Source organism: Neoarius graeffei, chromosome 12 (genome assembly GCF_027579695.1).
Source record: "Neoarius graeffei isolate fNeoGra1 chromosome 12, fNeoGra1.pri, whole genome shotgun sequence".
In the NCBI taxonomy this organism is placed as follows: domain Eukaryota; kingdom Metazoa; phylum Chordata; class Actinopteri; order Siluriformes; family Ariidae; genus Neoarius; species Neoarius graeffei.
In genome coordinates this window covers 73995470-74021288 of record NC_083580.1, presented here as the reverse complement: position 1 = coordinate 74021288, position 25819 = coordinate 73995470, and the positions used below count along the sequence as shown (strand labels likewise).

The 25819-nt window shown below is 46.0% G+C and overlaps 1 protein-coding gene across 1 annotated transcript in view; it reads right to left on the bottom strand.

The window, feature by feature from the left end:
• Window positions 1-21967, bottom strand: part of apbb3 (amyloid beta (A4) precursor protein-binding, family B, member 3) — a 72446-nt gene extending 50479 nt beyond the window's left edge. The window contains exon 1 of the mRNA XM_060934926.1: window positions 21919-21967. Within this exon, the coding sequence (XP_060790909.1) occupies window positions 21919-21967 (49 nt within the window). The remainder of the gene's footprint in view (window positions 1-21918) is intronic.
• Between the last annotated feature and the right edge of the window lie 3852 nt (window positions 21968-25819).

The following is a 25819-nucleotide window of genomic DNA, read 5'->3' as shown; positions in this document are numbered from 1 at the left end:
TAGGTTGAATTGGGATTAATTAAATTATAAATTATGTAATAATTGATAATTAAATTAATCAATTTATAAATAAAGATCAGTCTCATAAAATCTTAAATTATTAATCTTAACACTCACCGTGAATGGTTACATTCAAGATTAATGGTAGCTCTGTATTAGATGGGAAACCCAGTTGTATACAAAAGCTAAATTCTGAAGGAAAAAGGAGTTCTAAATAGTTGACCTTGTGAATAAACAACAGGAACAAGTAAAATGCAATTCAATTTTATTAGCTTTTATTTGTCTACTACTCACTAATAATAATAAACTCAAAATACATTCAATGTCAGCAAAGGTAATAAGACAAAACAATGGAACAATTACACCTGGACTATAAATTTGAGGGAAAGAGAGAGAGAAAGAGATAGAAGGAAAAAAAAGAGAAAAGAATCCCTTGTGTGTGCGTGTGTGTGAGGCTAGGGCAAGCCGATGCGTGTGTGTGTGTGTGACCTAGCTTGTCGTTAGCTAAAACAAAGGAATGTTAGCTAAAACAAAGGAATGTTAGCTAAATAGAACAAAGGATTAGCTCTGTGGCTAATGTGTGCTTTGTGTAGGTATCTGTGGGCAGATGCTAATGCTAGCCACTCTGGCAATGCTTAAACAAAATGGCGGTCAGTGCCTAGGTGTCGTATCACAGGTAACTCAATGAGGAAGGTATCAAAATGGCGTCGGAAAAATGGCGCCTGCAGGCCTAGTCGAGAACACAAGCCTACCAGCTAGCAATAAGTTGCTAAGGAGAATCTGACCACGCTACAGCTGGATCCAAACACTGCACTTAACAACAATTTCCAACAGACTATCTAGGCAAAGAACTCAACGCGAGAGAGAGAGAGAGAGAAAGAGTGTGAGAGAGTGTGTATATGTGTTGGATGGAGAGAACTAGGCCTTGTAGCGGTCTAGCCTCGGAGCTTAAAATAACAAACTTGTCGCTGCGCTGCTAATCAGATAGGGAAGCTAGCAATGGAGTTAAGGAAAGATATCATGCAAGATACCCTGTCTAACAAGTTCAAAGAAAAAAAACAGAACCAAAACAAACAATAAAAACAAACAAACACCTTCCGTGTCTGAGCGGGTATGCTAAATAGCTCAAAGCTTAAACATGACCCTAACAACCATCTGAATAAGCTACAAATTAAAAATTTGCCCAAGTGCCTACTCAATGCGATGGAAGTTCTTTCTCCGATGTCCGCGCTGAGGGTCGCGGTCCGAGGAGAGGAGGTTAGCGGCGCGTTGCGTCCAACCGCGGCTAACGAAGCAGGGAGATGAAGGCCTAGCTGGCCCACGGTGCTTCAGGAGAAACCTCCGGTGATGCGTCGACGAGGAAAAGGCTGAGAGGAGCGAAGCTGTCCGCAAATGCCTCTTAGCGTGGAAAACTACTTAACTGTAGTTAAACTTTGCAAAGGTTTAGAATCGAAACCACTATATCGCTGAAACTTAGCGGGTCGTTCAAAAGTTCGGCCGAAACTAATTTGAACAGGCTGTTCTCAGACAATAGCGGTTAGTCTCAACACTGTAGCTTGCGTGCCTACAGTCCGTCCGACCACTCCAGTAGTCAGAACATGAGAGAGCGAATCGAGGCGCTCTCGATACAGTTAAAGCAGTTCCACTTCACGTCACATCCGGGTGGAGCGCGCAAGGAAATTGTGGGATCGTTATAGGGGGCGCTGGCGAGTTACCAACATTCCCCCCTTGGCCATAGGCGCTGAAAGGAGTGATACCCTATGGGCACATGGTGTTTAGTCTGCGACCCACGGTCCCTAGTAATCCACAATGAGGTAGTTCCACAATGAGGTAGTTCCACAATGAGGTAGTTCCAAGGGTCCTTTCTGTGAAAAGTCTTTCAGACACAGTTCAACAGTTCAATTCATTTCATACAGTCCATAAGATGCATAGGCACTTGGGCATGAAAGCATAGGCACTTGGACATGAAAACAATTACACTATGGCTACTTAACTACCTTCTACATACAATATTTCACACAGCAAACAAAAATAATCAAAACTCCATAAAGGAAAATGGAAAAGAGGGGTTAGTTAGCGTGTTAGCAAGCCTACTCTTCAAGAAAGTTAGTGGAGGCCTTAGGCCTGATGGAGAATCGGACAATGCCACGATCTAATTTCTCAGGTGCGTAGATCGTTTTGTCCAGTTTGCGGGGTAGTGTCAGTATGTACCTGTGTAGAGTGATGGCTATGAAGACTGTGATAACCCAACCGCTAGCTAGAAATCCCAGCGCAATTCGGCTTATTAAAGATCCTTGATCGGACGAAGGGTTTGCGCGGTTATTCAAGAAAGTGGTAGCGATGCCAGTGGGCTTAAGATCGAATTGCACGGTTTTGGTCCCTTCCAGCAGTAGTTGTGCTTGGAGGGTGGAGTTTATCTCAAGTTCGTGACCTGGGAAGGCATCGGGCATTTCTATCTCGGTCTCATACTGGTCAGCGCTAAGGTGATGGAGGGTGATGTCACCCACGTGAACAGTGGCTCCTAGTGGGACACTTAGGAGAGAGGTTTCGTTAGGGATCTTCATTCTAGTGGCAGTGTTATGTTGATCATATGATACCAGAATCTCAGTTTGGGGAGTGTTGATTAGCCACCGATTACCAGCTCTTTCTACTCTAGTTCCTATTCCTTCATCTTTAATAGACAATTTGCCTGCACACTTCTGCTCGGGGACTTTTGTCAATCCACAGAGACGGTCTGTGGTGTCTCGGATAAAGGGATTGCTGGGGCAGACCCAGTGGATATCTTTGGTAGAGGTGCACATGTCTAAATTAGGGACGAGGTAGATAGAGGGGTTGTCATCGTGATAGGCTATGGTGGAAGGTGTCTGCAAACGTACGTGTACGTCGTTGTTCCAGAAACCTACATTAAGGACAGATTTGATTCTGTATATGTTTTGCCGTTCAATAACGGGGAGATTGAGGATGAAGCCTATTTCTAGGTTTTGAGGGTTCACAAAAATGGGGATAGCACTGCCAAGACTATAAGCCAGATGAATCTGTGATGAGTAAACGTTAGTCGTGGTAGTAGATCGGAGTATGCTGTCAACCATGCTGAGGGGTATCAAATATGGTGGGATTTTACCTCCACTCAGGGTGCTGAGAGAGCTACTTACTTCTCTCATCAGGTCCTGCATTAGGTCTCGGATTACTCGGACGTACTTGACTTCGCTTCTCATGATTGCTGCTAGCCTGTCTACGGCATGTACTGTGTTCTTGATTAATGTAGAATGCATGTTAACGGTTAGTATGGTTCCCTGCAGGGTTTTGCCTAGGCCCTGCAGCTCCTCCTGTTGAGTTAGTAGTCTACCCTGGATTTCTGGCATTTCTTCCTTAAGAATGTTCATTTCTCGTTTGACCGCGGTTAGGCTAACGGTGTTAACGGCAGAGAGGCCCATTGAGAACAGAGAGCCAATGGCGGATGCAGCAGTAAGTAGTCCTCCGAGGAACCGTTTAGGGCGTGTTTTGCCGCTGAGTTCCTCCTCAGTGACTATGAACTTCTGTAACTGTTCGAGCATGTGAACTGTGGTACGCTTGGCGTGTTCGATGTTGGACCCAATCTCGGAGTCAGGCCCGGTTTCGAGGTTTGTTTGTGTGGGCGATCTAAAATGCTTACGGTACACGTCCCAAGGATCGAGGCGGGTGTACACGCGCTGGGTATGGACGCGGCAATTGGTGAGGAGCAGTCCTGGGGCATCTTGGAGAACAATGCCACTCGGCGGACCTGGTTCCACTATGTTACCGGCCAATGTGGTCTGCAGGACTAGGAAGATACCGAGGATCCAGAGAGGGGCCATTCTGCAACATACAGGAGTTTGTTATTCCGATTTGAGTGATAACGAGGGTGGTTACTTATAGATGCACGCTTATGGATTGAGAGGCATGCAACTAAGTTGGGCAGGGTATAACTTATTGTTTGTCCACCCCCCTATGGAGTGTGGACTGCTCAAAAAGCTTTATTTGGTTGCTATGGACCCATCTATACGAAGGCGCCTGGCTGGGCTTCAAAGTTTTGATGCGGTAGGCGACGGGGGACAGTTTACCGACGATTTCGAAAGGGCCGGACCAACGGGGTAAGAATTTTCTGGCTACTCCTACCGGTTTGGTGAAATTGAAGTATAGGACTCTGTCGCCTACTTCGTACTCACGGTGTGTCGCCTTTCTGTCGTAGTAAGCTTTCTGTCCTTTCGCACTCTTTTCGAGGTGTTCCTGGGCCCACGCAAATGTGGCCTGCAAGTGGCGTTGCAAGTCGGTGACGTACTGGTGTGCAGTGTACGCGGTGGCAACGCTTAGGTCCTCTGGTCGGTAGAGGAGGTGTAAGGGAAGAACCATTTCACGGCCAGTCATCATTTCGAACGGGGTGACTCCGGTGGTGCGGTGAGGAGTGGACCGAATGGCCATCAGCACCAGAGGGAGTTTGATGTCCCAATCTTTGCCATGGTGACTCACATACTTGCGAAGCATGCTCACGATGGTTTGGTTGGCGCGTTCGACCTGACCGGAAGACTGAGGATGATACGCGATGTGGAATTTTGCCTCGACTCCGAGCATCTCCCACAACACTCTCATGACCTCTGCGGTGAAATGAGTACCTCGGTCGGAATCAATGGATAGGGGCAAGCCCCAACGGCTGAACACATGGTTCATAAGAAGGAGAGCGGTGGTCTCTGCGGTTTCGTTTGGGGCGGGCAAGCATTCCACCCACTTCGTGAACGCGCAAGTGACGGTCAGGAGGTACTTATTACCTCGAGCTGATTTCGGCACCGGTCCGACCCAGTCTATCTGGAGATTAGACCAGGGGAATGAGATGCCTTTGCTTTGCAGTGGGGCGCGGTTCAACGGTTGGGCTGGTCGGAATTGGCAGCAAATCAAGCACCCTTTAACATACTCGGTAACGTCCTGAATCATGAAGGGCCAATAGACAATCTGTTGGAGTGTCTGGTAGGTCGCCTGAGCGTTCCTATGGCCCCCGCACGGGCTGTCGTGAGCGTACTGCAACATGACCCCCCTATGATCTGTGGGCACGACCCACCGGGGAGGTCCCTGGTTGCGTGGTGTGTACACCAGGAGTCCTTTCTCGAGTTTTAAGCAGTTTTTGAGATTGTGAAGGTGGTTTAAGTCTCGGGACTGTTGCAACTCTTGTGGGGAAATTGGGGACGCCACGGGGTCCGCAAGGAACTTACGGATTTGGTGGATCACGGGATCCCTTTCCTGCATAGACACCAGGTCGGCGTCCTGGGGCAGTCGGCCGAGTTGCACGGTTCCTGCTTGGGGTACTGCGTCAGTTTGACCTGCTCTAGCCTGTCGGCGAGTAATCGCGGTTACGTTATGGCGTGGCGTCTCGGGAAGCCATGGCGGCTGGAATTCCCAAAGGGGGCCGTCTACGGCTCCCGCTTTGGCGAGGCCATCTGCCTCATCGTTACCGACTTTGTCAGGTCCTGGGACTTGAGAATGTCCCTTCACCTTCTTCCAATAGACGCACATTCCCTGTTCGGTTATGAGTCGATCGCATGCTAGGAAGAGTTCGGAGTGTTTCACTTCCTTGCCCCTTGCGTTTTTCATGTCCTGCACCTTCCACGAGGGAAAGTGTGAGACGAAGCTATGCCTGGCATAATTTGAATCAGAGCAGAGGACTAACCGCTTGATGTTCTCACGGGCAGCTTGTTGCAGGACGATGAGCACGGCTGCTACCTCCGCATATTGGCTAGTCTTAGCCCCAAGTCGGTGTTGGTATTTCCCTTGTATAGGGCCGTTCGCCCATACGATACCGACACCGGCTTGCACTTTGCATTCATGATGGAATGAGCATCCATCTATGTAAGCGGTGGGGAGGTCTTTGCAGACGTTCTCGTCATAGTAGTGGTGGTCGGAGGGGAGAGCAGGTACGGTTGTTAGTTCGGTTTGATCTGGACTATTCTCGCAGTCGCAATGCTGGCATTCCGCCAGCCCTCGGCCAAGCACCATCTTGTGGTTCTGGGCGTACTTCACCTCGACGTCGTAGCCCTGTAGTGCCATCATCCAAGCTGCGATGCGACTGTTCGAAACTCTTCCCTCTCTCAGCCTCTGGCTGTTCAAGAACGAGACCGGTTGATGATTGGTCTCTATCACCACCTTCTGGCCACCAATGTAACTGCGAAAGTGTTCAACGGCCCAGACCGTGGCCAGCAGGGCTTTTTCGCAGTCTGAAAATTTCAACTCCACAGCACTGAGGGGCCGACTGGCGTATGCTACGACACGGCGATCTTTGTCATGCTGCTGTGACAGTGCAGCGCTCAGGCAGTGGGTGGAGAAACTAGCCTCCAAGAAGAACGGTTTGTCTTTGTCGGGATACGCGAGGCAGGGAGCAGAGCAGAGCTTCTGCTTCATGCTCTTGAACGCGAGTTCTTGAGGCTCACTCCACTGGAAGGGTTTATCCTTCCGGAGGAGCTCGGTGAGCGGTCGTGCTATCTCCGCGTAGTCCTCGATGAACTGTCGGGAGTAGTTGCAGACCCCTAAGAAGCTCCTGAGTTCGGGTACGTTGGATGGGGCTTTGATATCTTGGATAGCCCGCACCCTCCCTGACTGGGGTTCAATGCCATCTGGCCCGACGCACAGTCCAACGTATTCAACTTTGGTGCGACACCACTGCCCTTTGGTGACAGAGAGCTTCGCTCCTGCTCTGGACAGCTGGGACAGAACATGGCGTATCTCTTCGAGGTGTGCATCAAAAGTCTGTGACCTAATGAGGATGTCATCGACATAGATCAAGTTGCCACGAGCTGCGGCATCGCTCATTGCCTTATGCAAGAAGATGTTGAATTCAGCGGGGGAGTTCGCGTAGCCGAACGGACATCGGTTGAAAGTTAGCTGGCGGTTCCCAAAGGAAAAGGCCAGCTTGTGCTGGTCAGCTGGATCCACGCGCATGGTCCAGAATCCACTCGCCACGTCGGCGGTGGAGACGAACTTTGCACCCTTCACCTTGGCAAGTTCTTGATCCAGATGGATCATGGGCCATCTTGACAAGGGCACTTGCTTGTTCAGCTGCCTATAGTCAATGGTGAGACGCCACTTGCCGTTCGGTTTCAGCACCGGCCACAAGGGGGAGTTGTAAGTCGAGTTACACTCACGAATGATCTGCTTTTCCAGCAGAGTGTCCAGTGTTTCTTGTATTGAGTCGTATGCGGCAAACGGGATTTTGTATTGCCGCACGAACGTCGGTGGAGCGTTCGGATCTGTTGGGATTCGGACGGTGTGGATGTCCGTGACTCCGCAGTCATTGGAATCTCGCGCCCAGATCGCCTTGAAGTCGTAGAACAGTTCACGGAGCTGTCGTCTCTGGGCGTCCGTGGTCAGGCTGTCAGCTTTCACCAGCTGTTGTTGAACTTCTCGTTCGAAGCCTGGGTACGATTCACCTAGAGCTGAATCGACGACCTCAGTTGCAGGGGTGTCGTTGCTCGATTGCGTGGCAAGAGCATACACCAGCATGTGTTTCGGGGTGTCAGTTCTGGTCATGACTATGCGCTCGTCGCGAAGCATGTCGTGAGGTTCGACGTGGATCATGTGGAAAGGAAGAGTGATCCAGGGAGGTTCCACTGGATCGGAATGAGTGTCCGGCGTTGGCAGCTCACCGATGACTGGAATGGTGAGTTCAAAGTCATGGAATGCCTGGTCTATCAGAAGGCCTAAAGGCCGACGGGCGGGGATCGTGATGGCGTCCCGCGTGGAGTTTTGAACCAGGAGGTAAGCGGAACGATGACTCACTTCAAGCAGCGGAGTCCCACACACGGCTAAATCGAGCTCCATGAAGAATCTGAGAGGCTGGAAGAACGCCTGGGAGCTACGAAACTGTTGGTCTTTCATGATGACCAGCTTAAGAGGGGAACCAGCAGTCCTAGCGGGAATGACAATGTCAAATTCGCTAGCGACATGGCAGGCTTGGGGAATCGTTTGTCCTGACCGCATTTGTTCCAGGTCAGCTTGGAACGGGTGCTTAGCAGCGTCGGCTTGGGTCCAGATGACCCGGTTGACTAGGTCCAGTTGGGCTCCCAGTCTGACCAAGATGTCTGCCCCAATGACCAGTGGGTCAGGAAGTCCGGGGACGACACTCAAGAAATGAAGGAATTCTCTCTGACCGATGGCGAGCGACACGGCGCAGACGCCCGTGGCTTTGATGGGGCTCTGGGGTTGTTCGGCTGACAGTAGCCGGTGGCTCTTCTGCACAAAGACAGCGGAAGGAGTGCTCTGACGCACTATGTCGAACCACGTTTGGCTGATGGCTGACTTCTCTGACCAAAGCGCTAACCTGACGGCAGGTGCCGTGACGCCGTTGACAGCAATGTTGCCAGATATCCAGGGGTAGTACCTGGTTGGGGCAGATTCGCCAAGAAAGCAAAGGAAAGACGGGTGGCCATCAAGCGCGTTGCGGTTGAGAGGAGTGTCGGTTGAGTTTGGTGCGTCTTGACTCGGCTCAGGGTGGAGCGGAGTGGTCTCGAGGTTCTCGGGGACCTGCCCTGACTCAGCTATCAGTGGAGTAGCCTCCACGCTAACTTCATCGCAACAGGCTCGATCGTGACGACGAGGATCTGGGGTCTGTGGGGACGCGACCTGGGCCCACAGTTGCCCACGACGACAGTCAATGAGGGGCGCTAGCCTATCTAGTAGGTCTTGGCCAATGAGGAACGGTTCTACCCCAACAGAGCAGATGTAAGTGGGGTGAGTGATGGACATGCCCTGGAAGGTGAGTTCTAACCATGCAATGGTTGTTACTGGGGCTTGATTCTGGGTGAAGCTAACCAAGTTGACGTCACAACGTTCGGTTCTGATGGGTCTACCTTGCGCGCGCCGCGCATCAGAAACCTCTGCGAAGACTTTGGAACACATCAGGGTGATTTTTGACCCGGTATCTAAGAGAGCTTGGAGGGAAACGTTGCCTTCTACCACAACTGGGGTATAGATACGCTTGGCGTTGCCTTTCCTAACCAAATCTCCAAGAAACTGCGTCAGGGGTGCATCCTGCGGGTCAGGCTTCACTAACGGAGGGGGTGGTTTCAACTCATCGCTGCCTATTGGGCAGGGGTCCTTTCCCCACCCCACGAGGTAGACACGCGGTGGTGGTGGGGATGGGTCCCGGCCTAGTCATGCTGACGGTTCGTCCCTGTCCTTGCTCGGCTTACCCTTCCTGTTCTTATTGCTCAGCAGTTGTTTAACTCGTGCTAATTCGGTCCTCAGTTCTGCCATCCCAAGCGGCTCTTGGTTGGCTTGTTTAATCCGTGCTAATTCAGCCCTCAGTTCTGCCATCCCAAGCGGCTCTTGGTTGGCTTGTTTAGCGGTAGCTAGCTTAGGGCTCCGCTCCCTTCGAGAGGAGTTGCGATGGGGCCTTGACTGTCCGCTATTCTGAGATTTAGGGCCGTGACTGCCAGGTTTGCGGTTACCTTGCCCTTTGGCGTTGGGGCCCTGTTCCCCCTTGGCTCCAGCTTGTCGAACTTTCCAGTTACCTTTGGGTTGACTCGACGTCTGGTGGCCGGGGTTTGGGTTCGCCCAAGGGGGCCCGCGGTTTGGGGCTTCACCCCCTTCTAGGCCTAAGGACTGATCTTCCTGCTCATATAGGCTGAGGACTCTGGGATCGTCCTCGTGGCGGTCTGTGGGTCGGACGAACGTCTCCCACGTTAGTTGTGCGGTGCGACGCATTTCTCTCATAGTATGGGGGCGCTGGCGACACGCGAGTGTTACTTGGTTACGGATGCACGGGTGAAGGTTATGGAGGAAGAGAGACTTGAAGTTGCGATCTTCCTCTAGCCCGGGCTCGCTTCTGCCCTGAAAGTACGCTGCACGGAGCCGACGGTAGTACTCGCGAGGGTGTTCGCTTCGTTTCTGTCTGATCAGAATAGCACCCATCGTCGCAGCAGTCTCATCCTCGTACAACGAGTATTCCTCTTTCAAGTACTTACGTATTTTCTTGTAGTTGTCGAGGACTGACTGCGGTAAGGTCTCAACGAATGCTCGTACGCCACTACCTAAAGTTTTCCAGACTAGTCTGGCCTTTTCATGCGACGTAGCCTCTGGCAGGTCCAGGAGGCTACGCTCGATTTCCCGGAAATAATCATTAACGCTTCGGTGTCTATGATTTTCCGGCTCAAAACGCTCTATGTCTTTCGCAAGGGCGTCGATTTGGCGGATCCTAGTTTTGCGTTCTGCGACGAGGCGTTTTGATTTTGACCCGTAGGGGTCCTCGCTGTCTTCGCTATTTGAGCTGCTCTCATATCGCCTATGTCTGCGTTTCGGCTTGTAGGCGGCCTCTCCGTCAGAGGAGTCTGAGGGTACGTAGCGCGGCGTTTTCTGCGGGCTAGAGGCTGCAGCGATATTGAAGCGCGAGGGGGTGTAGTGGGGAGTAAAGTAAAAACTCCCAGCGCCACGAGGTGGCGATCGCGCGACTTTCACGCGAGTTGAGCTTGAGTGCGGTGTCTGATCTACCGTTCTAAGCTCAGGTTCTTCCTCCTCCAGAGCGGAACTCTGTTCTTGGGAGGGTTTGGCCGATCCCTCATCTGAGCGACGTGCTTGCGTCACTTCTTCTCTGAGGTATTCTATTTCGCGCTTTAGTTCATCTTGTGTGGCTCTCAGGCCCACGAGGCTACTCTCCGCGCTTTCTGCTCTCCTTTGAGCTTCGGCCAGTTGTCGTTTTAGTGTTCTTTTCTCTTGTTCGAGGGTCATACACACATGTTCCATTTCCTTATAGTAGATCATGAACAATTTGGGTAGCCCTTCTGGAAGAGTCATAGTACGCTCCTTAAGTTCCCTAACGGCTATGTGTATTTCATCAAAGCGAGCCTTTTGGTCCAGATCACAGAAGTAATTTCTCCTATCCTCCGGGACTTGGCCTAAATCGCCTACAACGTCGAAGAGAGAGAGGAGGGGCCCTTCTGACTCCCTTGATGGGGAACGCGACATTTTGTTCGAAATGTATTAATTAACTTAAAGGAAATTAATACTAGGGGTTGATTAGGTTAGAATTTAATTTAATCCAAGTTGCTAAATAATTGATGTGGTTTCTTAGCTACTTTGTTTTCACTAATGTTTCACTTGTATTAATTAGCTCAATTAATAATTAGTTAACAATAATGATTATTATTATTAATAATGTTAATTAAGTACTTGGATTAGATATTACTCTAATGTACTAATCAATTAAACCAGTTTATCAGCTAACTGTGGTTGGCAGCTGAATTTCAGTTCTGTGATTAACACACTGTTAATGATTCACCATTAAAGTCATCTGTGTTATACCTTGGCAGTTGATTTTGGGTATACAGCAGTTTACAAGTTATTGTTGAGAAATTCACAAGGTCATTAAACTATTCCTCACACGGGGCACCACTTTAATGTAGGTTGAATTGGGATTAATTAAATTATAAATTATGTAATAATTGATAATTAAATTAATCAATTTATAAATAAAGATCAGTCTCATAAAATCTTAAATTATTAATCTTAACACTCACCGTGAATGGTTACATTCAAGATTAATGGTAGCTCTGTATTAGATGGGAAACCCAGTTGTATACAAAAGCTAAATTCTGAAGGAAAAAGGAGTTCTAAATAGTTGACCTTGTGAATAAACAACAGGAACAAGTAAAATGCAATTCAATTTTATTAGCTTTTATTTGTCTACTACTCACTAATAATAATAAACTCAAAATACATTCAATGTCAGCAAAGGTAATAAGACAAAACAATGGAACAATTACACCTGGACTATAAATTTGAGGGAAAGAGAGAGAGAAAGAGATAGAAGGAAAAAAAAGAGAAAAGAATCCCTTGTGTGTGCGTGTGTGTGAGGCTAGGGCAAGCCGATGCGTGTGTGTGTGTGTGACCTAGCTTGTCGTTAGCTAAAACAAAGGAATGTTAGCTAAAACAAAGGAATGTTAGCTAAATAGAACAAAGGATTAGCTCTGTGGCTAATGTGTGCTTTGTGTAGGTATCTGTGGGCAGATGCTAATGCTAGCCACTCTGGCAATGCTTAAACAAAATGGCGGTCAGTGCCTAGGTGTCGTATCACAGGTAACTCAATGAGGAAGGTATCAAAATGGCGTCGGAAAAATGGCGCCTGCAGGCCTAGTCGAGAACACAAGCCTACCAGCTAGCAATAAGTTGCTAAGGAGAATCTGACCACGCTACAGCTGGATCCAAACACTGCACTTAACAACAATTTCCAACAGACTATCTAGGCAAAGAACTCAACGCGAGAGAGAGAGAGAGAGAAAGAGTGTGAGAGAGTGTGTATATGTGTTGGATGGAGAGAACTAGGCCTTGTAGCGGTCTAGCCTCGGAGCTTAAAATAACAAACTTGTCGCTGCGCTGCTAATCAGATAGGGAAGCTAGCAATGGAGTTAAGGAAAGATATCATGCAAGATACCCTGTCTAACAAGTTCAAAGAAAAAAAACAGAACCAAAACAAACAATAAAAACAAACAAACACCTTCCGTGTCTGAGCGGGTATGCTAAATAGCTCAAAGCTTAAACATGACCCTAACAACCATCTGAATAAGCTACAAATTAAAAATTTGCCCAAGTGCCTACTCAATGCGATGGAAGTTCTTTCTCCGATGTCCGCGCTGAGGGTCGCGGTCCGAGGAGAGGAGGTTAGCGGCGCGTTGCGTCCAACCGCGGCTAACGAAGCAGGGAGATGAAGGCCTAGCTGGCCCACGGTGCTTCAGGAGAAACCTCCGGTGATGCGTCGACGAGGAAAAGGCTGAGAGGAGCGAAGCTGTCCGCAAATGCCTCTTAGCGTGGAAAACTACTTAACTGTAGTTAAACTTTGCAAAGGTTTAGAATCGAAACCACTATATCGCTGAAACTTAGCGGGTCGTTCAAAAGTTCGGCCGAAACTAATTTGAACAGGCTGTTCTCAGACAATAGCGGTTAGTCTCAACACTGTAGCTTGCGTGCCTACAGTCCGTCCGACCACTCCAGTAGTCAGAACATGAGAGAGCGAATCGAGGCGCTCTCGATACAGTTAAAGCAGTTCCACTTCACGTCACATCCGGGTGGAGCGCGCAAGGAAATTGTGGGATCGTTATAGGGGGCGCTGGCGAGTTACCAACATATACCTCAATATGCTTCTGCAGGTTGGATGGCGAGTTTTTGTAGGCCGTGATGTGGTTCGTTTTTGGCAAACAAAGCAAACATTTAAAACAAAACGTATCTTTAATCCTTTCTGAAACCTGAAACATGGGTTCTACCGGTAGGTATGACCATGAGTGCGTGCATTCCCCAGAAGGACCGCCTCCTTCCATTCTGCCATCAAGTGATCGTGTTCAAATAATGCGGTTGAGAAATAATTGAACTTGATTTTATACAGTCTATGGACGTGACGTGACCCAAGTGATTATTGATCGGCTGTCTCAGGCCATGTACACACGTAGCCGGGTATTTTTAAAACCGAACATTTTCCCCCCCTCCGTTTATAAAAATGTTTTATCCACACCACCTCGTCTTCGAAAAAAAATCCCTTCCACACATAACCGAACATCTGCGTTTTCAATCACATTCATAAGCATTCCAAACCTGTAGATGGCATTATTTCCCCAAATCCTACCCCCTAATCACATCGCCTGTGCTCTTGGAGCAGTAGTCGGGCTTCTAAAATTAAACATGTAAATAGCACCTGCACAATAATTAACGCTTTCAAGGCACTACTCCGATCCATTACTCTTTGTCCATGCTTAATCTGGCTTCTGCAGTAAACAAAGGTCGCACGTTTGACGTCAGGGCAGATTTGTTGTCATTTTTTTGGCGCAGATTGTGACGTTCTAAAACGCAAAACTCCGGTTATCTCTGTCTACACGAAAAGGCATACACGGAGTTTTCAAAAATCTTCACTTTGCCCGGAGTTTTTTTAAATATTCGTTTTTGATGTGTTTTCATGTGGATGACAGGCCAAAACGTAGAAAAATATCTTCGATTTAGCAGATACCCGGCTACGTGTGGACGGGGTCTCAGTGTCACCTGGGAAAAAAACGATCACGTTTTAGAAAGGAAAAGACAAAAACATCCACTTTCAAAGCTGCTTCACAGTAACGAGTAACGAGGACCTTGATAGAAATGTAGTGGAGTGAAAAGTACGATATTTGTCTTTCAAATGTAGTGAAGTTAAAGTCATAAGTTTCCAAAAAAAAAAAATACTCAAGTAAAGTACAGGTACTCAAAAATTGTACTTAAGTACAGTACTCAAGTAAATATATTTCGTTACTGTCCACCTCTCCTATTACCAGAAAAGTGAACACACTCATTTGAATATAAGCTTATTATAAAGTCCTAGTTGCCAAATATATATTTTTCTCATTCAGAGAGAACACAATATGCTTGCATACAATACAATTGAGTTCAAACGCTTGCATCTTTCACCATTTCTAGTAAAGAAGAAATGCATCCATCTGTAGCCGCTTATCCTGTGCAGGGTCGCGGGCGAGCTGGAGCCTATCCCAGCTGACTATGGGCGAGAGGCAGGGTACACCCTGGACAAGTTGTCAGATCATCACAGGGCTGACACGTAAAGACAAACAACCATTCACACCTACGGTCAATTTAGAGCCACCAATTAGCCTAACCTGCATGTCTCCGGACTGTGTGGGAGAACACGCAAACTCCACACAGAAAGGCGCCGGACTCAAACCCAGAACCTTCTTGCTGTGAGGCGACAGTGCTAATCACTACACCACCGTGCCGCCCCTAAAGAAGAAATCTAGCTCTATATTATTCATTAATCCAAGAAGCTGAAAGTGAAATGTGGAAATATCCTACAAGTTTAAAAAGCAGCTTTGAACAAGCTTCTTCATTTTGTCCTCAACTACAGTACACTAGCTATTCTTTTCAGCAACTGGAGCACTTCCCTGTACACTTGGACTAAAAATATTTCATCATGCTTAAATTCTTCGATATATACACTCAAGCTTAAATATTTTGATATACAGTAAGTATTAGGCAACCCTGGGTTTTTTTTTTCATACAAACCTTGTTATAAATTTCTATTTTATGACTTCTACATTATCGAGTCAAAACATTACAAAAACATTTCAGAGTTCCAAACGTTCATGCATTTTTTTTTTCCCAGCACAAAATTTAATGTTACAGGTAAAAAAATAAAAATAAAAAGTTTGTATCTGAGCAGCATATTCCATAAGAAACCACTTTTCAGATTAAAAAAGAAAACATAATGAAGTCTACTGGGTTTTGGTGCAAAATTAAGAAGTGTGACACACTGTAAACCCGAATAAGTTGAGTTTACTTAAAAAAATTGAGGAAAGTGGTTGCCTTAAAAAAAATAAGTAATTATTAATGATTGAATTGAGTACCTTAAACTTACCAGAAGATTGTAAGTTTAAGGTACTCAATTCAATCATTAATAATTACTTATTTTTTTTAAGGCAACCAATTTCCTCAATTTTTTTAAGTAAACTCAACTTATTCGGGTTTACAGTGCAGTCAAAGTGTCCAGAAGAACTGTGGCTGGTTCTGTAAGATGCTCAGTAAAACCTACAGCTCATTTCCTTATCAAACTGCACTCACTGTACCTGAGACTACTTTTTTGTCTCATCTCATCTCATTATCTCTAGCCGCTTTATCCTGTTCTACAGGGTCGCAGGCAAGCTGGAGCCTATCCCAGCTGACTACGGGCGAAAGGCGGGGTACACCCTGGACAAGTCGCCAGGTCATCACAGGGCTGACACATAGACACAGACAACCATTCACACTCACATTCACACCTACGCTCAATTTAGAGTCACCAGTTAACCTAACCTGCATGTCTTTGGACTGTGGGGGAAACCGGAGCACCCGGAGGAAACCCACACGGACATGGGGAGAACATGCAAACTCCGCACAGAAAGGCCCTCGTCGGCCACGGGGCTCGAACCCAGACCTTCTTGCTGTGAGGCGACAGCGCTAACCACTACACCACCGTGCCGCCCCTACTTTTTTTTGTTTTGTTTTGTTTTGTTTTTTAAAGCAAAGAGAATTTTTGTCTCACACCAAATATTGACTTTGTTTCATTTATTATGGCTTACTGCATGGGAAACCGTGGCCTAATGGTTGGTTATAGAAGCAGCTTTAGGACCAAAAGGTTGCTGGTTCAATTCCCTGGACCAGCAGGACTGGCTGAAGTGCTCTTGAGAAAGGCACCTAACCTCCAATTGCCCTGGCAAGAGTGGTGGTGTACCTTGTGTCTGATTAGCCAAAGAAAAACTGATGATATAATTATAGTTTTTTTTTTTTTTTATGTTAAAACATTTCATTTTATTTCATTATTTTTAAGCCATTTTTGGTCTACAACATTTCTTTACATGTGCCTAAGACTTTTGCACACTACTGTGTTTTATAGATTTATATTTAGAGAGTCTTTTCCAGGCTGTGTGGTGAATGCCTGTGTAAAACTTAAAAGATTTTCAAAGCACATTTAACGTAAATACAGGATAGAAATATATTTCTAGTTTGCTACTTAAATGCCACCAAGATAGAAGAATGTTGTATCAAGTTCCCTCTTAGCTTGTAACCTACCGTAGTGGCTGGCTTAACCACAACAGTGAAAGAGCTCAATCACAAGAGCTACTTCTTCTAGAAATGGCTCTTGAGTGGCTCATCGGTGCTCGTGACCTGGTCTCTAGCAGGTCTCATAAGACAGAAGTCATAGAGCTTAATCAGTCTGGTTCTGGTTAAGAGTTTTATCCTTGCTGTGCAATCCTATCCTCAGACTGTCTAAACGTAACACAGGTGATGGATGGTAAGGGTTGGAAAGCAATAATAATAGTGTAATTAAGGTAAAAAGAAGAAGATGATGATGATATGATGGAGAAAGAGGGAATCAAATAAAAGCTAAGTTATGAAGCAAGGTCTAAATAGATATCAACGGGAGAGAAAAATGAAATGCGCAAGAGGGAGGTTTAATAGCAGAATGAGATAAGATAAGATAACTGCTTTTCGATTGAGTGGATCTGGAGAACAGAGTAATCCCTGTGGAAGTCACGGAGGCAGATCAGATTAGCAGGGTTAAGGATCAGAATAAAATCTGCTTTCATTAGTGAAGAAGAACTTAGCATCGTTATACGTGATACATTCACTCAAAGTTGCTGTACAAATGTCACAGAAAGCTCATTAACTGAAGATAACGCCAGTGGAACCGACATTTAGTGGATGTGTTCTTCCTGAAAAGCTCTGAATACCCTGAGGTCATGTCGTCCGAGGTCGCTCTCTAACTGTCTCTCCCACAGAGCATGTAATGGAAGTTATTTTTAGGAGCTATGCTTTGCTTTGCTAAGACGGAGACTGCTGGGGTGTTATGATATGCTGGATATGCTGGTACAATGGTATACTGCGAAAACGTAAAATAGTTATACCTCGAACGTCATAGCTATTTAGATAACGGTAGCATTATGGTATACTGTAGATAAGGATATTTTCAATGATAAATAAATTCCAGGTGTAACATGCGACAGGGTTTTTAAATAAACTGAAAATAATGTAAGCACAAGCATGTATAGAGAGATGTGCAAAAACACATGAGAATGACTTTGGACACCAATATAATGAAATTAAAAATATTTTTAAATACAAAATGCATCAAGGCGATCAAGATCTTTCTAAACGTTTAATTTTTTTCTAAAGTAGTTTAGGAATTCATAAAGACCATATAGGATCTAAAAGCATACATTATATTTCATAGTAATACGTTGTGTAACATTATCTTACAGTCTATCTCTACAAGATATACACACGGCTGACACTGACTTGACTTCTTTTGCATCTTCTCATTATCACTCAAACCTCCACAAGTGGAAAATATTTGAGTAATTGTAACTGCACTCAAGTATTATTATTATTATTATACTTGAGTGTTACTGAATTGGAATAACTTTATTCTTACAGGGTGGCACGGTGGTGTAGTGGTTAGCACTGTCGCCTCACAGCAAGAAGGTTCCGGGTTCGAGCCCAGTGGCCGACAGGGGCCTTTCTGTGTGGAGTTTGCATGTTCTCACTGTGTCTGCGTGGGTTTCCTCCGGGTGCTCCGGTTTCCCCCACAGTCCAAAGACATGCAGGTTAGGTTAACTGGTGACTCTAAATTGAGCGTAGGTGTGAATATGAGTGTGAATAGTTGTTTGTCTCTGTGTGTCAGCCCTGCGATGACCTGGCGACTTGTCCAGGGTGTACCCCGCCTCTCGCCCATAGTCAGCTGGGATAGGCTCCAGCTTGCCTGCGACCCTGCACAAGATAAGCGGTTATGGATACTGGATGGTATTCTTACATGATTACCTCCACCAACTTTGCTAGAGGAGATTATAGTTATGGGGCAATGGCGGCTCAACAGTTAAGGCTCTGGGTTACTGATCTGAAGGATATGGATTCAAGCCCCAGCACTCACTACGTTTACATGCACATAGAGAGAATCGAATTTCTGCCGTTGCTCGACTGAAATCGAAGTTCAAAATGCCATGTATACACCTTAATTCGGCTGAAATTGAACCGAACTTGATTTCTCGGAATCGAGCTACACGACCTAGTTTATGCGATTTCTGCCAAGCTACTTTGTGCATGTATACCCTATCGAGCTAGTTGTCGAGCTACTTCCGGAAGTGACGAGTGACGAGACCACAAGCGGGAAACACAACAGCCTCGGTCGGCATGACAACAGTAGTAGCGAGCAGCAGAAGAGGTCAGGAGGAACAAACGAAGAAGAGAAAATGGCGATGTAGAGCTCTCTGAAGTGTGGGTGGAGCACAGAGGACGGCAGGACAAAGCTTCTGGTACTAATAGGCTTTTTATTGTCAGACTTTTCAGTTTAACAGCCTACTTTTATTCTTGAGAGAAAAACGCGCGCACACGCGCTGTGTTCTAGTCCCGGGATGAGCTGTCCCCTCTGCTCTCCCTCTGCCTCCTTAAATAGGGCGCGGTTACTGGGAAGACACACAAACACAGGTTAATTACCGTCAGGTGAAGTGATTCTGCCACTCACCTTCCCTGGCTCCGCCCTCCTGTCACAGACCGGCGCTTGACCACGCCCCCACTGCCACAGGCAAGCAGAAACGTGCCCTTCTGGAGCAATGAGGAGACAGAGTTCATGCTCATTCAGCTTAAGGAGTTGAATATATTAAAATTCATGGACGGGAGAAAAACGCGCAATGGAGAACACGGAACTGATAACTTTGTTTACACTCTTGAATAGCTCTTCTTCATGACGACAACCGGAAGTGTACCAACACGATGGGGCGTGTTGCGCCACCTGTGGCTCGGGTGCACAATGCACCTCACACAATAGCCCGATTTCATTGTGTGCATGTAGGATTGGATTTCTCTGGCACCCTGCTGGGACCTTCAGCTCGATTACCGACAGCAGCTCGATTTGGATGTGCATGTAAACGTAGTCATTGACAAGCTGCCGCTGTGGGGCCCTTGAGCAAGGCCCTTAACCCTCTCTGCTCTAGGAGCACTGTGTCATGTACCCCCTTGTTGTACATCACTCTGGATGAGAGTGTCTACTAAATGCCTGGAATTTTTTCACCTTTGGTGGCTTGCTCACAACCTAACTCAAAAAGTAGTGAATGGATTTTTGAGGAAAGGTGAGCCACGGGCCAAGGAACAAGTGATTAGATTTGGATGCAGATCCAAGATTTTTTTGTGTGTCTGGTCCCAAAGTAATTCAAAAAGTAGTGAACGGATTTAGATGAAATTTGGTGTACAGCTTTAGTATTATCCTAGGTTCAAGTGATTTGATGTTGATGTTGATATGTGGCTTGACGAGGGCATACACTCTACCGTGTGTCATTCTAGTTTCTCGTCTAACTACTAATTACATAGTTTAATCAAGTTTTTATTTTGACCTGGCCTAGTGGTTAGCGTGTCCGTCTCTTGACTGGGAGATTGTGAGTTTTACCCGTGGTAGGGTCATACCAAAGACCATCATAAAAATCGTATCTACTGCTATCTGACAAGGCACACTGCAATACAAATGTGAGTAGGGAGTCAAACTCTCGCGGTTACCAAAGGACCAGCCTCCCACTGTAACCTTAGCTATAATAGGCACGAGGCCGAGGGCTACGGAAATGGAGATCGGCACCGCACCCATGCGCCTCAAAGAGCTGGGTAGTACTGGGACAGCAGACTGCTTGGAAAGATCTTGGCATGGGAGGGACTTTGGCTTCAAAGTAGGCTACTCATTACCAATCTCAATGCACTTTTCTAGCTAATGAATGTACACTTTGTCGATTTAATGAGCTTCAAACAAATTCATCTGTCGAGAAAAACTATCAAGATTCATGACAATTTATCATCTACTGTGACCTTCTTGTGCATAGTTAATGCTGTAGCTATCCATGTGTATTTGAAAATGGATTTTTTTTAAAAAACAATACTGCAGTGTGGAACTTGAGGATGAGCGTCCTTATCCCTACCTTAGGAAAATGTTTCAATATGCTGGAGTAAGCAAAGACGGCGTGTCCTTTACCTTACTAGAAGGCATGAACTCCATCTAGTCTGAAAAAATATGCTGTGGTGTCACTAATTTGCTAAGTTTCACTGGCTATATTTACATGTTTGCCTTAACTTGTAATATTTAAATGTTTCTTTGCTAATGGAGTAGTTGCATAAAACCATTTTAGATTACTAAAAGTTAGTTTTCACATAAAAACATGACATTAACTTAATTTCGTCAGTTAAAAACATTTTCTTTATAACTTTTAATGTGCGAGTATTTTTAAAAATAGCAACATTTTGAATTGAATGCATTTTTGGCTGCATATTTCCACTTTAAACTAAGCTTTCGGTGCATTATCTATATTTTCATTTAAGTATAAAGTCTGCTTACTTTTCGAGCCTTGCTAACCTCCATCTGACCATTACTAAAGGGCATTGCTATGTGAAAATCTTTTAAAACGCTTATTAAAAACATGGAATAATAGTCGCTGGTTTTGGAACATAATTTCCAGAGACGGCAGTTGAGAGAGAGAGAGAGAGAGAGAGAGAGAGAGAGACGTTCTGGTGTAAATTACAGTCCTGACATCCACTAGAGTCTCATGAGCATCACTTTACATGATGTCACCACACATTTTCAACATTAATGGTATTCCCTCACAACAATCAAATCCTCCAAGGGTTTGCTTAATAGCAACTCAGAACTCTTGTGCAAAATCAACCTTGGGGCAACAGTTACCTAGACAACCGACCTACAATGTGGCAACCAAATGCTCATATGATCCCAAAGGTCTTAAAGCACACACTTGAATGAATCTCCTGACATTCAGCATCGTCAGGTGTGTATGTACACAGTAAGTGTGATCATGTAGGAAAGAGACAGAAGCCGGGTGATATGAGGGGGATCAAATGTACACACTGTACTCTTCCAGGACTGCTGCGTGTAGAGTCAGGAAATTGCATTAAGCTGACAGCTGCCTCTCTGCACAGCAATGGACTAGTGAAGTATCCTGCAATACAGACAAGGTGACTGCTGCATCCATCTCCTGATTACTGCTCCTGATTATACTTTACTGCTTAATGTCCCATGAGGGCATGACACAGATACATTCCGGTGATCAAGTGAACATTACGATCACTCTCAGAACTCTGAGATCAGGTTTGTACAGTATGCTTACTTGCACTTTTTGCACAGTTCAAAAAAAAAAAAATGTAACCAGAAAAAACAAACACAGTGACCAAGATTCTGTTTGCAAAACTTGCCAGGTCTTACTGGTTGCATGCGAGTCAGGACAATAATGCATCAGTATGTAGTGCCAACTACCAAGCAAAGGTAATCACACACCTGCAGAGAAGAACACCCCGAATACTGTCTTTCCTTTTTCCTGTCTCATGTTCTCAGAGAAGGGGAAGTGAAAAGAGAAAGAAAGAAAGAAAGAGTCGTGCTCTCACCTTCATAATTGACTATGATGATGGCGAGCATGTAGTCCTTTCCAAGCATGGTGAGATATGTTCTTGGAGGTTAGCTGAGACACATTCCAGACCAAAATGATCCGTTCATCTGCACACGCTCACACACAAGCTGGGGACACGGTCGCATGCCAAGCAGATGACAGAACTCCCTTTCTGCACTCCCTTTTTCCTCTTCACTCTATTTCTCTTAGGCTTTATTCAACATTTTGCCCCCAACACTTGCACAGGCTCAGTAATAGTAGTCAAAACTGCACCAGCTTTGTCTGTCTGACTGACTGACTGACTCCTCCTTCTCCTTCTCTCTCTCTCTCTCTGGTTAAGATTGAATGAGGCTGTTGGTGAGATCCTGAGGTGCTCCTGCCCCGCCTCTCTTTCTCCTGTTGCGACTGTGTTCATTAAAGCCTGCAGCAACAACATCACCCCTTCTCCTTCTCCTTCTCCCTCTCGGTGGTCATGGTGATGCCTTAAGGATGGCTGAGCATCAGTCTGAGAAGAAAAGCTCACCAGAAAAGCTCCTTACGAATGAGATGAGACGCAATTGACTAAATAAGACTCTAAATATTAAATATCTAACCCTAAAGCTAAATATTAATTGCATCAAGCTGTATATATGCCTTCGTGTAGTCTATAATAAGTCCCGAGTCTTAGACTTGATGTCATTAATCTCTCCTATTATGGGGATTAATGACTTCATATCTATCCCACACAGAGGCACAGAGACAGAGAGTAACCTCCAGCTGTCAAATCATGCACCGTGGGAATTGACCTCTTTTATTCACTCATTTTCAAGCCCAATCCTTTGTGTCTGTGTCTGATGAGATGTTTAAAAAAAAAAAACCTAGATGAATGAAAATGATGATGTGGAACATGCAGAACACATGGATGAGTATCTGACCTGGGGGTGGCTGTCATTTCTGAGAAGCTGATGACACTTTTTCAATTAATGCAAGCTTGTATTGATTGAAATAATAACTGATGTGTGTTTGAGCAAAACCCCTGTCTCTTGAGTATTAGGAAGCAGATCAACTATGAAGCCAGCACAGTAATGACATCACTGATTTTTTTTTTTTTTGCACTAATGAATTAATCAGATATTATGCAAATAGAATCAGTTTTATTCTCTACATATCTAGGTGGTGTCATTCAATTCCTTTTTCCACTCCATGACATGTGCATTTTTAATTTACTGAATAATCATGCTCTCAAGTGTGTGTGTGTGTGTGTGTGCATGCGCGCGCGCCCTGGTCCACCTTAACTCGTTACACCGTCTCAAGTCCGACATGCACCAACCTCCTTCTCGTGCGTCATCATGCCCGTCGTCACTGGGTTGCCATAGCAACCACGGCTCCATCTCAAGCATCAGGAGGACATAAACTACTGCACAGCACCAGCCTCTTTTTCTTAAGATCACATCATCCTATATTCCCTGATTTACAGTCTAAACAGATTTCAGAATTAATGATTCAATTACTATTAATTAAAATTATGAGTGAGATGTTAAGAAAAACATAAATGAATCACAATGATGGAGCAAAATATCCAAAGGTATAGCCACATAATATAATTCATCATATATACAGACACACACAACTGGTTAACATGGCTGTGTTTCAAATCCTCATCCCAGACCATGTGAATCAAACTCAGAGTGCCTCACGCTTCCTCCCTGATGGAGAAGCTTCAAGGTTGCCAGATCTCTTTTTTTTTCATCTCATCTCATCTCATCTCATCTCATTATCTCTAGCCGCTTTATCCTTCTACAGGGTCGCAGGCAAGCTGGAGCCTATCCCAGCTGACTACGGGTGAAAGGCGGGGTACACCCTGGACAAGTCGCCAGGTCATCACAGGGCTGACACATAGACACAGACAACCATTCACACTCACATTCACACCTACGGTCAATTTAGAGTCACCAGTTAACCTAACCTGCATGTCTTTGGACTGTGGGGGAAACCGGAGCACCCGGAGGAAACCCACGCGGACACGGGGAGAACATGCAAACTCCACACAGAAAGGCCCTCGCCGGCCCCGGGGCTCGAACCCAGGACCTTCTTGCTGTGAGGCGACAGCGCTAACCACTACACCACCGTGCCGCCATAGACGTATTAATAATTTGCATTTTCAAATACGAAATATTAAGTGGTTGCGCATTGCACAAAAATACATTTCACGTAAATCACTACTAAAACTGGCACGGTAGAACAAATCTGATTGGTTGTTATGATTCTTACGTTGCAATCGTAGCATTCAACTGTATTAAGGTAGGATTATTTCAAAAAGCCTGAATTTAATATTAACCCTGTTTTAGACATATGTATCAATCCTAACTACTGGGGACTAGTTATTGTGGGTGTATGTGTGAAATGCTGACACAGCCGCGCACACACAGACCTGTGATAAGGACAAGGGGAGGGGTCGTGCGGGCGGGCGGGGGTTTTACATGTACACTTACAAGTGCACTGTCTCTGCAATATCCTGTAATATGCAGTCAGTTTACGGGAGTAGTCTTTCCCCTTCCGAATTAAATGAATTCAATCACAACATTGTGAATCCATTTTCTTTCTTTGTAGGCTAAGTTTATCTCCGTTTATGTCGGTGTATGTGTTCATATATGGTCCGCTTTGTGCGCAAATAGCGTAAGAATATGTGTCGTTGACGTCACCCCCCATGCAGCGGGGGTGAAAATTCATCACTTCAGAGTGTTTTGTCCCCTACACGCCTAAACTGGGATCGCGGATTAAGTGGTTAGCGTTGACTTGGTGCGAGTCAGGAAGGCTATTACTGGTGCAGCCGCGGGGTCTGTTGATTTTTTTAAATTAGTATGATTTTGGCCACCGAGCCAAGTACCTTAGACTTGCATTGACGTTTTGTTTTCATGCCGCGGAGCTATTTGTATGTATTTTAAATTTAAAGGACTTGCCTGTAGGTTTGTGTGTGTTGTTTTATGTTTGGCATCTTTCCGGTTGTACCGCGTGTCTGTGAGAAAACTGGAGGGGAGGGGTAACAGGTGGGCACGGGTGTTGATAAAGCGCAACTGCCTTGGTAATATGTCACATGATTTTCCCGGACTAAAGCAACCTTCGGGGCCGAGGTTTTGTGGTTGGCGCAGTTAATTGTTTGAAACACGTTGTCAGACCGCCATCACTACTACACACTATATGAAAAATATTTGCCCCCTTGCGATTTCTAATTGCCCCCTTAGTAAACTGTTCCTGGCGCCGGGCCTGCTCTAGCCGCTTTGTCCTGTTCTACAGGGTCGCAGGCAAGCTGGAGCCTATCCCAGCTGACTACGGGCGAAAGGCGGGGTACACCCTGGACAAGTCGCCAGGTCATCACAGGGCTGACACATAGGCCAAGTTTACATTAGACCGTATCTGTCTCGTTTTCTTCGCGGATGCACTGTCCGTTTACATTAAACCGCCTGGAAACGCCGGGAAACGGGAATCCGTCAGCGTCCACGTATTCAATCCAGATCGTATCTGGTCCTGTGCTGTGTAAACATTGAGATACGTGGATATGCTGTGCTGAGCTCGAGCTGGCGTCGTCATTGGACAACGTCACTGTGACATCCACCTTCCTGATTCGCTGGCGTTGGTCATGTGACGCGACTGCTGAAAAACGGCACGGACTTCCGCCTTGTATCACCTTTCATTAAAGAGTATAAAAGTATGAAAATACTGCAAATACTGATGCAAATACTGCCCATTGTGTAGTTATGATTGTCTTTAGGCTTGCCATCCTTCCACTTGCAAGTAGTAAGTGATATGCGCTGGGATCACACACACAGCGGCTCAGTCCCGAATCACAGCTTGTGCACTTCACTCGCGTGCTCTGTGAGCTGCGCAGGGCCGGAGTGCGCACCCTCCAGAGGGCACTCGCT